Source organism: Sciurus carolinensis, chromosome 19 (assembly GCF_902686445.1).
Source record: "Sciurus carolinensis chromosome 19, mSciCar1.2, whole genome shotgun sequence".
Classification (NCBI taxonomy): domain Eukaryota; kingdom Metazoa; phylum Chordata; class Mammalia; order Rodentia; family Sciuridae; genus Sciurus; species Sciurus carolinensis.
In genome coordinates this window covers 19,939,603-19,956,386 of record NC_062231.1, presented here as the reverse complement: position 1 = coordinate 19,956,386, position 16,784 = coordinate 19,939,603, and the positions used below count along the sequence as shown (strand labels likewise).

General features: G+C 47.8%; 1 protein-coding gene across 12 annotated transcripts in view; it reads left to right on the top strand.

Moving 5' to 3' along the window:
• Positions 1 to 16,784, top strand: part of Itpr1 (inositol 1,4,5-trisphosphate receptor type 1) — a 315,448-nt gene that overhangs the window by 123,684 nt on the left and 174,980 nt on the right. For 7 of the 12 annotated variants that reach the window (XM_047534491.1, XM_047534488.1, XM_047534483.1 and 4 more), the window contains exons 6-12: positions 2,703 to 2,789; positions 5,032 to 5,190; positions 7,043 to 7,141; positions 8,283 to 8,366; positions 9,482 to 9,628; positions 12,306 to 12,401; positions 13,704 to 13,748. In XM_047534491.1, coding sequence (XP_047390447.1) covers positions 2,703 to 2,789; positions 5,032 to 5,190; positions 7,043 to 7,141; positions 8,283 to 8,366; positions 9,482 to 9,628; positions 12,306 to 12,401; positions 13,704 to 13,748 — 717 coding nt within the window. The remainder of the gene's footprint in view (positions 1 to 2,702; positions 2,790 to 5,031; positions 5,191 to 7,042; positions 7,142 to 8,282; positions 8,367 to 9,481; positions 9,629 to 12,305; positions 12,402 to 13,703; positions 13,749 to 16,784) is intronic. The other 5 variants (XM_047534493.1, XM_047534490.1, XM_047534485.1 and 2 more) reach the window with 1 other exon arrangement.

Here is a 16,784-nt window from a genome sequence, read left to right as displayed (position 1 = left end):
TAGATTAAACTGTTAAACTGAGACCTGTGGAAATTCTTGAGAATAAGGGGAATGTCCACAGAATTTTGCCCCTTAAGTAATTTGAGTCCAAGATATGCTACTTAAGGATTCTCTAGCTGAATGCAATGGTTGATATATACCTGTAATCCCAGGAACTGAGGAGGCTGAGGCGGGCAGATCACAAGTTCAAGACCAGCCTCAGCAACTTAGTGAGGCTCTGAGCAACTTAGAGAGACCCTGTTTTAAAATAAAACTTAAAAAGGGCTGGGGATGTGGCTCAGTGGTTAAGAACCCTTCCAGTGTGATGGAAGAAAGAAAATCATATTAGCTTTTTAAAAACTGTTAGGTTTAATTTTACTGATTCCATTGATTTTTTTTCCCTTCCTTTGACTTTTTCGCTCCCTCTTGAGTTTCTAGTCAGTGTTAGCTGAGAACTCCTCAGCAGAAAGAACAAATCACTCTGTGTACAGTATAAACTTCCATTCCAAATGGATCCAGTCCAGTGTTTTGTTTGGAAAACGACTTCAGCATCTGTGGGTATTGTGGAGCTCTCTGGAAGGAATGAAGCCCAGGCAGGAAAATAGGGAGAAGCAGAGATGGGGCGCGGTTAAGGGAGCAGGATCCCGGAGGGAAGGAGAGAGGGCAGAACTGCCCAGGGCCGCGCGGATGCTGGGGTTGCCACGTCGCCTGCACTAGTGTTATTTCTGGACCTGTCTTGAACCCGCTGACTTTTCTCCTGGTGTAAGAGAGTCGAATAACTAACGGGTAACTAATTCCATAAAGGAGAAAGGAGGACTCTAAAGGGACTGCCATTTTCAGAGCAGATGTGGTTGATTCGCAGTGACCCACACACATGTGGGCAGATCCTTCCCTTCCTGGTGTCCAGTTCTGTTTGGGGTCTGGATGGCTTCCTGACCCACCGCTTTTCTCAAAAGCTGTGCCTTTCTAAAAACACCTCCCTCTCAGGTAGAGCTGGAGCAGATGCTGAATTCAAGGGAACGGAGAGATTCTTGACCCAGCCGACTCGGGTCGCCTTTCAGAATTTTAATCATCAGATCATTCTTACTTTTAGAAACTTGTGCATCATAATAGTAGTTAAAATCATTGATGGGGATGGAGGGAGCTCAGTGGTAGAGCATTTGCCCAACTCGTGTGAGGTCCTGGGTTCTATCCCCAGCCCTGCCAAAAAAATATATATGAATAAAATTATTACCAAATGCCTATAATGTGCCTGGTGGGCACCGTCTCGGAAAGGCTAGCATGGTCCCCAAATACGGATGACAACACTGAGTGAGGTTTGGTGAGATTAAGTGGCCAGGGCAAGAGGACAGAGTTGGCACAGGGGAACCCATGGCCAAGTCCAGAAGGGCCCCATGAAAACCAAGACAGTCTTCCTGGAAGAGGGGACCCATTGGCCTCTGCAGCACCCAGGAAAGGAGAGTGTTTGGAAGGTTCCTGAAGCACTGTCCTTGTCAGGGTTTCCTTCCACGCAGTCCCTCCTGAACTTCCGCCCTGTTATTTGACTTCTCTCTCATTCAGTTCAGGGCTCGGGGTCAGGAGTGGAAACTGCCAAGTACTGACTGCCTGCGACCTAACTAGTTCTCCTTCAGCATCACTGTAAAATGACCACCCAGAGTGGCACAGCAAAGTGAGTGAAAGACAACTGTACCGGTGGAGGCCCTGGCAGCCTGTTCTAGAACCTTCTCTTCAGCCTGAACCCATTTCCTTGCCTGCCAGAGTGGGACTGGTCATGTCTCCTGGCCTCACTGTAACTGTACGGATTTGGAATTAACCCAGTTGTGAATTTGAGGATTATCTCAGCCACTTAATAAATGGGTGATTTTAAAAATAATCTAGCAAAATTTCTAGTGTCCTCAGTAGAGAAAACAGTTTAACATACCCACTCTGTGTGCTGTTGACCACACTGCTTAGCCTCTCTCTTTTCTTTTTCTCTCCTCTTCTCTTGTTTCCTGTTCTCTCTCTCTCTCTCTCTCTCTCTCTCTCTCTCTCTCTCTCTCTCTCTTTCTCTCTCTTTCTCTCTCTGCTAAGGCTGAAATTCTGAATCTTGTAGATAACAAGTCCACATTCTACTCAACTACACCCTTGGTGACTTTTTTTGTGTGTGTGTGTAAATTGCAATAATGAGCTCCCCTCAAAAAATGACTATGTAAGTTGGTTGGATTATAATTAATGTCTGATAGTACTAACTAGCTGTCCACATGTGCTACCGTGACCAGGCACCCTGCATTGTGCGGCATAGGTACCATATTTATCCTCATTTTAAGGAAGAGGAAACAGGCTCACAGATGTCAAATAACAAACTCAAGGTCACCAAACCACAAACCACCCCAAACAAGCATTTAAATCCACTTTTATTTCACTCCAGAGCTTTAAAGAGGACTTTTGCAGATCATAAAAGGGTACTCCAATGCTGGGTCCCTCTCACTCTCTTTTCTTTAAAAATACACAAACTTTCAAGAAGTCTCTCCCTAAGCAAATGGCCATGAATTCCGTAGAGACAAAGCTCATTTTAAAGAAGTCAAAGAGGCCAAGGAAGCAGAGGCGTGTTTTCCCACAGTCTTGGGGCACACGGAGGGGTTGTCTCTGTGGTTCCTGTGCTACTTGGCTTTGGTGTGGCTTGGTTGCTGGGGAGTAGAACCCATGGATGCCTCTTTCTGACCATCTTCCTTCTCCATGCGCAGCATGCTGCAGACTTGGAAAAGAAGCAGAATGAGACAGAAAACAGGAAGCTGCTGGGGACCGTGATCCAGTATGGCAACGTGATCCAGGTAGGTCAAGGCTGCTCTTGTCTTCTGGAGCTGAAGCATGCCGAAGGATGATGTAAACACGTGGAGCAGAATTTGGGCATCTTTGCTGGAGGACTCCGTGGAGACAGCCAGTGTGTTGCAAGAGTCTGGTGTTGATTATAAGTGATGGACTCGTGGGCTTTCTAGCTGGCCCTCTCTCCATCTGAGAATCCGCTTTGTCTACCTCCACCTGATGATTTAAGATCGACCCCGATATTTCAAATGGGAGCCTTCCTACCTAAAAAGAAGCCTGTCACAGCGTTGCTGAACTTGCAGTAGCTTCGAAGTTCTTCCTCTCTGGTGGAAATTAGCTTCCCTGTAACCTCTATCATTTGTTCTAGAGCCGTTTGCCGGAGATAATAAGAGCAATTGTGTACCCCCCAGTTTTTAAAAATCAGAAGCATTTATTATTTTGATGCATTTTACATTAATGAAAGATATTTGATGGTTCCTGAATCTTACAGGTCGCAAGGTTTACTTGACTTATCTATGCTTTTCAGTTTGTCGTGGGGGTAAAACAACCCAGGAAATGGCTTCTGCAGGTCTTGCCTAGAAAGTCCAACTCAGGGATCCCAGTCTTGCAGAAGAGAGTATGAGGAGGCCCAGTGCCTAGGGACCTTCTCCATCTGTCCAGTGAGCAGACCATTTTGACCCAGGCACAAAGAATAGTAGTTACCAGTTTTTGAATACCTAGCACATTACGTTTTCTTCATTATTTCCCTTTTCTAAAGATTTTGCTTAGCCTGAACTTTCCTTGCTACAAAGCAATTCCTTCCCATTCTTATTGCTAATAGTGCTAATCAGGAGGATGAGCAAAGTAGTTAAAAATAATACCCAAACTTAAAAGCAACCTGTCATGGTTAAATGGGGTATTGAGATGAGGCTTTCCGGAAGAGTGAAAGTAGCTCCCAAAAGGTGCTTGGAGATGAAATCCTGTTGGTTCCACTCCTTGTCAAGTTCCATCTGATGAGAGTGGACACAAGGGGCCAACACCGGCTGTCTCGCTGCGCCATGCCTGTGTCCTGAGACTCTCAGCACAGGACTCCCGGTTTGGTTAGACTGGAGAATATGGCTTGAACCGAGGATGAGAGAGGCATTGGGCCAAGCGCACAAACTCCTCAGTGCATTTCAGTCCAGGTTCTGGGACTTACTCTAAGATTTGGGGCAAGAAATCTTGCTATGTCTCAGCTTTCACACCAGCAAAATGGAAACGGTAATGGGATCTGCTGCCTCAGGTGGTTGACAGGAACCTGTCAGAGAGTGAGCCTGAGACTTAGTACATAATCATTTTTATTACTGCCCCCAAGCCTGCCTCTGGGAGCCACCTCGGTGCTGCTGGCTTGTCCTCTGCGTGGAGGATCAGAGGCCACTCACCTGAGCAGTGAGGATTTGACAGGACCTCACCTTCCTGTGTTTATCTTGGCCAGAGGGTGTCTGGGCTCAGATAGGTTTCTCAGCCACCCTTGCCAACCCTGTTACAATATCTGGGGACCTCTGGAGAGTGCTCTAGCAGTGGTTTCTGTGAGCAGGCGAACAGGGGTCTTGGGTTTGGCACTGGAATTCCAGGCAGGTCCTGCCATTTCTTTAGGGACCAGGCAGTCCTTCCCGAGCCCCTCCATTGTTTCTCTTGACTCATGACCTGGGAAGCCTTGGTCAGCTCTTCCTGGTCTAGACCAGCTTCCAGGCGAGCTGTTTCCCACCAGGTCTCCCGTCTTTCCATCCCCTTCATGAGCCGTCACCCAAGACTCAAGAGCTGGAGCCTTCAAGGTAGAAGTCCAAGCTACCATGTTCTTCCATGTGAAGTGAGAGTCCCCGAGTGGGGTTTAAATAAAACTGCTTCCTGTGCTCACGACTGTCCTGCTCAGCTCCGCCTTGGTGTCGGGGCGTGCTCAGACTACAGTTCATTAGTCCCTTGCACAGGGTAAGGCTGCTCCCCTCTGCAGCTGGCAGGTGACAGTAGTCGGCCTGAGCCATATCCATATGGTCCAAGGCTATGCTGAGAAAGGAAAATAATGCTTTTCTTCTTCTATTTTGCCCTCTATTCTGCTCCTGCTCCTTCCTTTCTCATTATCCCCAGCCTTAGGCACTTTGTGAGTCTTCTGCTTCACAGGCAGCTCAGTGGTTGGACGAACGTCTGATATGTGTTTTCTGTGTCCGAGAGAGAAACGGTAGGACATGAGGAGACGGGCCGACATTCCTGGTTTTTCTCCTGTTGGGTTTTTAGCTCCTGCATTTGAAAAGTAACAAATACCTCACTGTGAACAAGAGGCTTCCGGCCCTGCTGGAGAAGAACGCCATGAGGGTGACGCTGGACGAAGCTGGAAACGAAGGGTCCTGGTTTTACATCCAGCCTTTCTACAAGCTGCGGTCCATCGGAGACAGCGTAAGTAGTGCGCCTCCCGGGCCGGAAGCCGTGCCGCCCGCCATGCCTGCGTGCGAGACCCAACCAGGAGAAGTCTAAGGTTGGATCCAGAGAAGGGAATCACTATGGAAACCAGTGTTTGGGAAACAAGGAAGTGTGGAGAGAATGTGACCTAAATACGGTCGTTATGTTTTCCCAACCTGGCCTCTGAAACTCCTCGGAACAGTCCGTTACCTCAGTCATTTTGCCATGAAAACAGCCATCCCGTGTTGACGTCCTGGGGAGGATCCTGTCATTGCAGATCCCTCAGCGGGATGGAAATGTCTGTTTTGGAAACAGACCTAGGAAAGGAGGGAGCATGGAAAAGAAATGGCGTCAGGGAAGGAGAGTGAACTTGAGGTTTCCGTGTGGGTTGGCTGCCAGGTGCTTCGACTCCTTTGGTTGGTCCTGAGCTGGCCCCTGTCCTGAGGGCTTTGCAGAATAGAAAGCCACAGGAATCCTTTTTCAGGGCTGCTTAGAACAGTCCCAATATTTGTTAGCTAAATTAGTGAGTCATTATGTGGGCACAGACTTAACAATCAGTATGTTTGAAAGCTATCAGCTGTGTTCTTGACCTTGTTAAGGTTCTAAAATAGTCGCGTTTTGCTAAAAAGAAATTTGTGCCTTAAACAGCATGAAGTGTTCTCAAAATACTCAACTAGCCTTAATCTAAAACTAGGTTTCAACATTTTTTTAATAGTGCCATTTCAGTGTATAAACTCTAAGCAGTTTAAATGTGTTTGTGTGTGTGTGTGTGTGTGTGTGTGTGTGTTATATAAGATGGAACAAACCATCTCCTCACAGTTGGTGTACAGTGGATATTAAACCCAAACTGAGAATAGGAGAGAAAAAATAATCTAGGTTTCACCACGAGTCATGGATTTATTGAATGATTGTTTATTCTTCTGGAGTTGGACAAAATTTAGTAATACATGCTCCCCAAAAGTATCAAACCAAAAATAGATGGGCTTTAAGTGTAAGGAAATCATCTCCTCCGCTCCTTTTTCTTCCACCCCCATAATAAAAAACAAATGTGCCTTGTTCTGAATTTCATTTTCAGAAAATCCTGTGCTTTCCTATCCTTTAATCCGTTTAGCGGTGACTTAGTTGAGAAGATGACTTGAGTAGTTATACTTTTAGATCAGTTCTTCTCATACAGCAGGTAATAACCTATTCCTAAGTGGCGGGATCAATTTAGGGGCTTGTAACAATTATTTTAGAAAGTAGGGTAGAACAGAAAATACTGGAGTGTGTTACACATGGAGATAAATATTGTTTCAGGGATAACTTTGCTTCACACACACACGCACACACACACACATTAGAGTGTGTTACTGTATATATGAATGGGTCATAATAGGAAATCTATTTCTTCATGTCTTTTGCAGTCACCAAAGTATGAAGGTCATCGCTTTAGAAACACGTAACCATGGCTTTTTTGTTTTCAAAGAAAAACACTTAGTATCCCACCTTTCCTAAAATTTAATTCAGCACTCATTTATACACATAACTTAAGCAAATAGAAGGGTGATAGGAGGTTTTTCTTACTGCCATGGGCTGACTTGCAAGATATTGCTGTTTAATTATTGACAGTCATGTACCAAAATTTAGCCTTAACCTCTGGGGGTGGGACCCCGCCCACTGCAGAGACGTCACAACCCCTTGTGGCAGCTCTGACTCCAGGTCTCAGGCTCTTCACTTGACCCCTCCCGCCCCCACCTTCCTGCATAGGGTCAGGCTTTAAAGCTACTTCTCTGGCCACTCCCAGAACTGCCCAGCCTCAGTCTTCAGTGCTGATCTGTCTGACGAAAAGCTGTTGCTCCTTCCTTTCCAGGTGGTCATAGGTGACAAAGTTGTCCTGAACCCCGTCAATGCTGGCCAGCCCCTGCATGCCAGCAGCCATCAACTGGTGGATAACCCAGGCTGCAATGAGGTAAGGAACAGAGTCACGGCTGGTGGGCAGCAGCAGGCCTTCCCGGGACCAGACTTGTGCATGCTGAAAGTGACTGCAGCAGTCACTTGAAGCACTGTGCCCGTACTGCAGGTGAAGAGCCTGAGACCTGGAGTCAGAGCTGCCACAAGAGGTTGTGACTTCTCTGCAGTGGGTGGAGTCCCACCTCCAGCCCTCAGCCTTGCTTTGTAGAAGCATTGTTTGCTCATTGGTTCAGCCCAAGAGGGCTTCTTTTGCCAATTTTTTCCTCCTGACCACAGGGACACCTTTTCTAATTTGCTTCTCTCAAGAGGGGGTGCTGCTTTCTAGTTCCTAAGAAGGGTACGTTATTATCATCTTGCTTTTGTAGTATATCTGCTTAGCCTCTAAATCGACCATTACAGGACCCAGGACAGTTACTAGTTGGTGACATGAGTACCTGTTTAATGGCTAAGGACCCAGACTCTAGGGTGGGACAGATAGGGATTGAAACCTCAAGTCTGTCATTCCCTGGCTCTGGCATTGCATATAAGTCCCTCATCTCGCTGTGCTTAGGTTTCTTCATCTCTGAAATGGGTGTGGTTGTTGTCCCTGTTCCCCTCATCTCGCTGTGCTTAGGTTTCTTCATCTCTGAAATGGGTGTGGTTGTTGTCCCTGTTCTTTAGGCTATTGCTGAGCATTAAATGACACAGTGTTAGTACTCAGCTGAGTGCCCGGTGTATATATAGTGCACAAATAATGGCACTTGCTGGTATTGTTCGTCATTAACATTTTCATTAACATTTTCTGGATTTATTTCTTGCCTTTGTAGCTCATTCTCTTTTATCAGCCCTTGTTTTCATTTGGCCTTTATTTTTTTTGGCTACAGAACAAAAGACTGGGAAGAAAAGGAAAATATCATTCCCAAAGGGGCAGAGGGAAGCTTTGCTTCCTTTGGTCATATCTAGAACATACGTAGGGAGGGGTGTGGAGGAGCCATTCATGACGAAGGACTTCTCAATGGCCAGTTGACTCTGCCGGTGCTGGGTTCTCAGTGTGGTTAGGTCTTCGGGGGTTTGGAGCGGAGGCCCATCCTGGAACGTCAGGGCTGCGTGACACAGTTGTGGTGAGGTGTGTGTGGACACTTAACTGATGTGTTTTCCAGGTCAATTCCGTCAACTGCAACACAAGCTGGAAAATAGTCCTTTTCATGAAATGGAGCGATAACAAAGATGATATTTTAAAGGGGGTAAGTTTTCCCTGAGCCAAGGAGAAAGGCCAGACCTCTCTTTGGGCCAGACAGCGTGACTGACTACGACACAGGGTGCTTCCCATGTCCTCACAAGGACATTTTCAACAGGGTACCCAGGGGTCATGATTCAATGAAGCGAAATGTTCTTACTTAAAAAAATAAGTAAAGGGGGTAAGTTTGCTGCTTTGTGGGCGTGGCAGCTTTTCATACTTGGTTTTCCTTGGGGTAGCAGTGTTCTTTTCTTTTTAAACTCATTTTTCCTTAATTATTTTTTTCCCTTTATTAGTGCATTGTAGTTATACATAGTATTTGAGTCCATTTTGACAAAATCACACGTACATGGAATTTGATTTGCTTCATTTCAGTCTCCAGTGGCCACTCCTTTCCCTCCTCTCCACCCTCCCATATTCACCTTCCTCTACCCTACTGGTCTTCCTTTCACCTGTTCATGTCTGTATTTTTTTAATTTTTATTTTTTAGTTATAGATGGACACAATAACTTTACTTTTTATTTTCTGTGCTGCTGAGGATCAAACCCAGTGCCTCATGCATGCTAGACGAGCACTCTACCATTGAGCCACAATCATAGACCCTCATTATGTATTTTTGATTGGCGCTTTATAGGTATACATAAAGGCTGAACTCACTGGTATATTTATGAATGCACAAAGCGTGATTTTGTTGAATTTGTTCCACATTTCCTCCCCTTTCCCATCCCTCCTCCTTTCTCGGTCTCCTCCTTCTACTCCACTGATCTTCCCTCTATCTTCATGATTCCTAACCCCCAACCCAAGTTTGTCCTTCATTTTGCTCTAACTTCCACATATGAGAGAAACATTCGACCCTTGGTGTTCTGAGTCTGGCTTATTTCACTTAGCATGGTGTTCTCCAGTTCCAGCCACTTACCAGCAGAGGCCATGATTTCATTCTTCCTCTGGCTGAGTCAGACTCCATTGTGTAGATACACCACATTTTCTGGATCCATTCACCTGTGGATGGGCTCCTGGGCTGCTTCCTTCACTCAGCAATTGTGGATAGTGCTGCTGTAAACATTGACGTGGGTGCATCCCTGTAGTACGCTGATTTTCATTCCTTCTCGTGTTGACTTTTAGGGGGACGTGGTGAGGCTGTTCCATGCCGAACAAGAGAAGTTTCTCACCTGTGACGAGCACAGGAAGAAGCAGCATGTCTTTCTGAGGACCACAGGCCGGCAGTCGGCCACATCTGCCACCAGTTCCAAAGCCCTGTGGGAAGTGGAGGTAAGGAGTGGGCTGGGAAAACGGGAAGAAAGTTCACGGGAGCTTAGAGGACTTAACCCATGTGGCTATAAGTCACCCGTAGGTCCTTAAACCCACCTCATTCCAAGTCAGATTGGGGTGGTCTAGCAAGAGAAGTGCACCATTACTTACCTGTAAGATGCTCTGTGTCCTTGTGTGGAAACAGTGTAGCCACCTTGGAAGCCGACTCAGACAAACTGGAAATATTCTTTATCTGGGCCGTAGAATCATCACTTGTATTTTTTTTTCTTTCCCTTGCTCATTTATTTTGCCACCACATGTTTAGCCAAATGCCCACCTGACATGATAGGTGACTCCTGCATTGGCAAAGGAGCAGATAAGCACCCAGGTACCTGGAGAGCACAGCGGGCTGGTCAGGGTGATAAGAGGCTCATTCCCTGGGTTCTGGAGGTTTTCATATCAGAGGAGGAGTCTCATGCCTGTTAGAGAAGAACTCTACCACTGAGCCACGTCCCCAGCCCCAGCAGATAATGTTTTTGAAGTTCGTCCATATTCACCTGTATCCATGCTTCATTCCTTTTTCTTGCCAAAAATGTGTGTGGATGTACCACGTTTTATCCTTTTATCATTTGATTGCATTTGGATCATTGTCACTTTGGGGCTGTTGTGAAGGACGCTACGAACGTTCCTATACAAGTTTTTGTGTGTGCATGTTCCCAAGCCTTTGAGAAGCGGAGTCATGGGTGACATATGTAACTGCATGTTGGAGGAGCCGCAAAGGGTCCTTGCCATCTTACATTCCCACCAGGAGTGTATCACAGTTGCGGTTTTTCCACGAGGCCTTCGTTTCAGAAGGATATTTTTGTTGGGTGTAGAATTCTGGCTAGGTAGTTTTTTTCTTTCTGTGCTTCCAAGATTTTGATCCATCGTCTTTGAGCTTTTCTGTTGTTTTTGATGTGAACTCAGTGATTTAAAAAATCTTCATTCCTAATATGTAGTCTCTTTCCCTTTCTTTTCTCTTCAGTTGCTTTATAGATTTTTTTCTTTTTATTTCTGGTTTGTATGAGTATGATTATGATGTGACTTGGGCTCTCTGTGCACGTGTGTTTATCTTGCTGAAATTCCTTAATTTTCTGGAATCCGTGGGTATGTAACAGAATGGGCAAACTTGGAGTCATTATTATTTTTCCTGCCTGCCCCCAGACATAAATTGTATCATTTGATATTATCTGATTGAATTTATGGGTCATATTTTCCTGATTGTTTGACTGTCTAGTACTTTATGATTCTGTGTTGGATGTAGTAACACTATTTTATTGGGTGCCTGGAATCTGTTGTTCCTTTAAAGAGTCTAGAGGGTTTTATTTGACAGACAGTTAAGTTACTGTGGATCAGTATGGTGTTTTGGAGGATTATTTTCATGCTATATTAGGTCAGAAGAGTGCAGCCTTTATCCTGGGACTGGATTAACCATAGAACTAAAAGGGACCCTTTTGATGTCTTAATTAGTGCCCACGGTGGTCCATAGGATCTCTTTGCCTTGACTTTCAGAATCAGGGTACCTGCGATGGCTGTGAGCTCTGAGACTTTGGAACTTCCATTTCCGTATCTTTCTGACATTTTGCTGGGTATTAAACCCAGTGGCCAGCACCTGCCGGGCAAGGGCTCTACCCCTGAGCTTCACCCGCTGCTCCCCTTCTCTTTCTTTATTTGGCCCCGTGGGCTCTTGCCTTGTAAACACATGGTTTGATGCTCAGCCCACAACTCAAAGGAGGCCCCTGAGCACATGTCTGGGGCTCATTCTCTGTAGCTCCATATTCTTCAGTGCTCTGCCCCACAAATTCCAGCTGCCTCAGTTTCCCTAAACTCCAGTTCATCTCCTCAACTCCATGCACCCAGGAACCTCAGCTTGGATACTCCAGTGAGAAACCCAGAGACATCCCCGAGCTTGCCCTGTCTGTGCCCCTGTTCTCAGAGACCACACTCTGGGCCACCTGTTGCCCAACAGAGTTGTTTTGTACATTCTTCCCAGATTTGGGGGCATGGGATGTAGCTTAGTGGGTAGCGCACTTGCCTAGCATGCGCTAGGCTTGATCCCCAGTACTCGGGGGGAATTCCAAGACATCTTACCCAGTTTTCTACTTCTGTGTGGAGGTTTGAACTACTTTGCAGGGTGTCTGATGGTCACAGCACCAGCTCTCAGTGCTGATTGCTGTTTAGTGCCTGGGAACCGAAGTGACATGCATTTTCTTAATCAATTGGCCCAGACAAAGACTCGTGTTTCAGAGCCCAGTGACTGGTGGTCTGGCACAGGAGGGTATGTGGATTGCTTTGACAGATCCCCATGAACATCCTTTTTATCAGCTGTGTGTTCAGTGGCTGAGTTTCAGAATCTTTTCTTTCCTGAGCATGGAGGTAAAGATACTGCAATCCAGCGAAGCTTTTACCTCAGTCATGGCTTGTTAACTGGGAGGCTCCACGCCTTCTCTGGAAGAGCATTATCTTAATACTTGCATGTGTTTGAATTTGAGTGTTAATTACACGAGACTCTTGCGGTAGGTTTGTTGGAAGTTACTGATTTTTTTTTTTTCAGTTTGAAAATCTCCCTCCTGAACTCCGACTTGCCATGTCTCAGACCTGTGCCATCTTGGTGTGGGTTGGCCTTTCTCCAACTCATGGATTGTTCTTACCCTTGCAGGTCGTCCAACATGACCCGTGTCGAGGCGGAGCTGGGTATTGGAACAGCCTCTTCCGGTTCAAGCACCTGGCCACCGGGCACTACCTAGCAGCAGAGGTAAGTGGCAGCCTTGGGTTCTTCCCTTTGATGCTGATGCACCAGGTTGACTTTTCCGACTCACTTCTAGACACTGGTAGGTGGAGGCTCAGAGTCCCGCTCAGTCAACTTGCTTTTCTGCATCCTTCTGCCTCATTTCCCTAGAAGGAAAGACCCCAAACTGACTTACACATTTAAGAACTTGGCCGATTTTGACCAAGATGTGGGGAGAAAGTGAGTTAGAGAATAAGACTCTTCTATGTTTATACAATGATCTTTGTACTTTGCCCTTGGATATTTCCCTCCTCACATCTGATTGGTCAACCCCACTTCCATTGTGAGACTCAGCCATGTGGAAAAGTGGAATAAAATAAGAAGCATTAAAATGCATCAAGAAATAGACAGTTTTAGGAAAAAAATCTGATTATTCAGAGTGGAATAGATGTGCTTATCTTTCAGTTTTGGAATGTCAAAATCAGAGAAATTAACTTTCCATATCTATGAAGGGCCTCTGATAAAAGGACAGGAGGAATTTATCTTTTAATTTTTATATTAAATTAAGGAGCTGTCCTACTGTGTGACAGATGTTGAGTTTTACTTTGGTCTGCTGAAACATGTACGATGCAGATTCGTATCAGATTCTAATTGTACTTAAGTGACCCCTCCTGTCACCTGGTCCATGAAGCAGGACTGTCCAGAGATCTCCAGGGGGGGTAGGGGATGTGGGTGTCAATACTGCTTGTGCGGCTGACCCTAGGGATAGGGACTCTGAGGCTGTAACTCCCTGGGATGCCAGAGACTGGAATGAACCCATAATTTCACAATATTTAAGAACCAAAGATGAAGAAGGCTTAAGTTGAAATTTATAATGGAGCCTCAGGGAGTTACGGACCCAGCTAATCCATCGTGAGACACTTCGATTACCTGGTTCGCTGAAGATCAATGGTGTTTGCTTTATGTGTTTCGAGGTGAATGTAGCTTTTCCTTGAGACCTTATTTTTCCTTTTAACTAACAAATAACGAGACTGTCAATGACCGTGTATTGATCTTTTATTTATGGCGGGCTTCTCCCTGTTGCTTTGCTAGTGACTTGATGGTGTTCTCCTTGTCTATACTCGAGAGCGTCTCCTGGTGGCTGGTGGATCGTCCGTGTGTGTTGTACCTGTGTGGCATGTGGCGGTGGTGTGGCATGCTGGTTTTGTGGATAGAGGGAGGGCACAGCTGCCCAGCTGTTCCAGGTGTGGAAGTTTCCGGCAGATGGGTCCCAGTCCTTGTGAACGCTGGAATGGATGTTTTAATATCCTCATGATTCTTTTTCATCAGGTAGACCCTGACTTTGAGGAAGAATGCCTGGAGTTTCAGCCCTCAGTAAGTATGGGAAAGAGCCTTCTTGTCATCGTCCGGTAGGGTGAGGCCAAATGATCTTAAGAAACCACCACGGTGGCCATGGAGTGCCGGGAAGGGGAAGCGGGTCTCATCCTGTGCTTCTGTCAGGTCCTCGTGTGTCCTGACTCACCCAGGGGACTGCTGGGCTGTGCTCAGTTCAGAGTCCCTCCTCTAGGCTGCAGAAGCTCATGGCCTCTCTGGGATTGCTCCCAGGCCGGAGACGGCCATGGCCCCTGTGAAGGTGGCCTGTCTCGAGCAGTTGACTCACTGCTGTGGACCTTGATCTGTGACTCCATTTTTCAAGAAATAAGGTGAAAGGAGTCGTGGAAGTAGCCCCTGAGGCCTGGTGGGCATCATTTCTGACGGACAGTTGTCTGACCCCCTGTCCTGCTTTCTCCATGGTCAGAAGTAGGCTGCAGGTTATAATGCGATTTACAGGATGATTTGGAATGTCAACATGAAATGGGTGTTTTTTTCTGAAGACCATGATCTGCCGGGTCACGCCGATACGTAGGCACATGGGGTCCAGGCGTCTGCTGTGGTCATGGCTGATGAAGGCAGCAGCCGTGTTTTGTGATCTAAGACCGTTCTCTTGTGGAGAGCTTGCTTCTGCTTTAGGATTGGGAAACAAAATGAAAAACTACCAGTTCCCACTCCTTTGACGGGTTGTGCGTGTGGTGATCTCAGTGGTAGAGGCAGTAGGCGACTTCGAGGGTATTTCTTTTCCTAGCAAAATTTAGAAAAATCGGAAGGACTTTGAAAGAGCTCATTAATGAGGGGAGTTGGGGTGAAATAGGAATCATAAATTCTGCACTGACGGCTTACCTCCTGGTCATGGTCGGGTGGAAGGTTGTCTCTGAAGGGAACTTGGGAGCTGTCTCTGAGGGCTTCCGGCCATGAGTGCAGGGTGTTGCTGGGGACTTCTGGTCCCTTTCCTGCTGCCTGGTGGAGCCCCAGGTGCTCCGCCTTGATTCTTTTCATCCTGGTCCCCCTCACGTTGGAGGCGTTTGGAAAGCTGACCTTGCACGGTCGCTCTGGCTTGGAGAGCCCTGGCCTAGTCCAGCTTTCTGCCACCCTGCAAGGAACCCATCCTAAAACCCCGTGGGCGGTGTGGCCACTCGGGCACTGTGGGACTGCTGGGACTGACAGGGCTTTCTTTTTCTTGTTCTGGCACCTTCTGTATTTCAAGAGAAGAGACTGTCTCTGTGGACTTGGATCCAGTGACCTAGTGCTGCCATCAGGTCACGCAGAGCATCACCTCTGGGCTCAGCAAGCCTCGGCTTCCTTCCGAGAGAGCCGCTTCCTCAGGGAACCTAATGCTGGCTGAGGGGAGAAGGGCTGCCCTCCCGGGCGCTCAGTGTGCAGGGAAAGACCGGCGTTTCTAGTGTAGGAGGAAGTGCCTAGGATCACAAACAGGGAGGAGGAGAGTAAGACAGACCTGGGTTTACCTACCAGACCCACCACTTAGGAGCGGTGCCTCCTTGAACAAGTTACTTTCCCTCTCTGAGCCTCAATTCCTTACTCTGTACAAGTAGCATTTTTTCTTTTTCTTTTTGCAGTGCTGGGGATTGAACCCAGGGCCTTATGAGGCAAGCACTCTACCTACTGAGCTATCTCCCCAGCCCCACAAATGGCATTTTTAAAGTCGTCTGAGATTATTAGCATTTTTAGTCCCTTCACATCCACCAGGTCGTCTGGGCTGCACAGCTAAGGCGTGGAGGGGTTAGGACAGGTCTCAAGGTGTTCATCCGACAGAGGAGGAAGCTGCTGTTTTGAGTTGCCCTGACTCTTCATGCATTTTGGGCTCAGCAGTCTCTCCGTGTCTCGTGCTTCTCTGAGCCAGGGAGGCGGGACGAGCCAGCAGCTGAGAGCAGATCTGGACTGCGTTGCTAGCTAGTCTGGTGCAGCCCAGGCCGCGGTCCCATGTGCAGGAGTGTGGAGAGGGCTTCCCTGCTCCCCTCAGGCCAGTGCCACACCCCTGCGGGCAAGGTGCTCGTTTGGGGAGGGTCCTGAACCCCCCGCCCCACCCCGTGCGCTCTTGGCTTGGAAACTTAGAGGGAAAAGCTGGGGTGGTGTAGTCGGAAGAGGAAGCACCTCTTCCTCCGCTGCTGCTTTTGTCCCTGAGGTTGGCATCTGCTGCCTCTGGTGTTGGCTTCAAGCGTCACTCGGCTTTCTTAGGCCCATTCTGAGATGAGTGGCACCCTCAGGTCACTTGCTTGCTCCTGGGGGAGGCTGGTGCTGCTCTGTCCTTCGCACACGCACCTCTCTCCCCACTAGGTGGCAGGCGCCGACTGCACCCGCAGCATGAGCTGCCTGATCCTCACGTTTCCACACAACCGACGCCTTGCCATGGCAGGTATCCTGGGGAGCTCCTGCCGGTCCCTGAAATGCCACCAGCAGCCTGTAGCAAAATCCCGTGTCTCACACTGTAATCGGGTCCGACTTGATTTTGAAGGTGGCGTGTGGAGCGCTTGACAGGTGATGGTGGTTAGGACAGAACAGGCGTCCCTGGTCCTTTCTCCGGAACTGAGGGTGCTGAGACGGTCAGCCCCACCCCAGCTGCGACTGCAGCATAGAAAGAATGGTGGCGCTTGGGTTCGTTTAGGAGCGGAACAGTCTGCTGCGTCCTCAGCAGAGGACGGAGCATGAGCGAGGAAAGGAACCGAGGTTCCGGTATTAAAAGAACTTCTGTTTGTTTTTGAAACGGGGTCTGGCTAGGTTGCCCAGCCTGACCTCCAGCTTCTGGGAACAAGCGATCCTCCTCCCTCGGCTTCCGAAGTAGCTGGGACCTCAGGGGCACGTCCCCGTGCCTGGCTACCCGGCCAGGAGAACTCTGGTCCTCACGGTCAGAGTCGAGGCTGCTGAATGGAAGGAGCAGGCTGGGCTCCGGTCTCGGGCCCGGGGCGTCCAGTTCTCCCACAGCCTCTCCTCTGCCTTACATTGGACGGGGTTTGCTCGATTCTCTTGTCTTTCTGGTCCCCTTCCTCCAACGGGAAAGGAGACGGCGCTTCGGCCTGA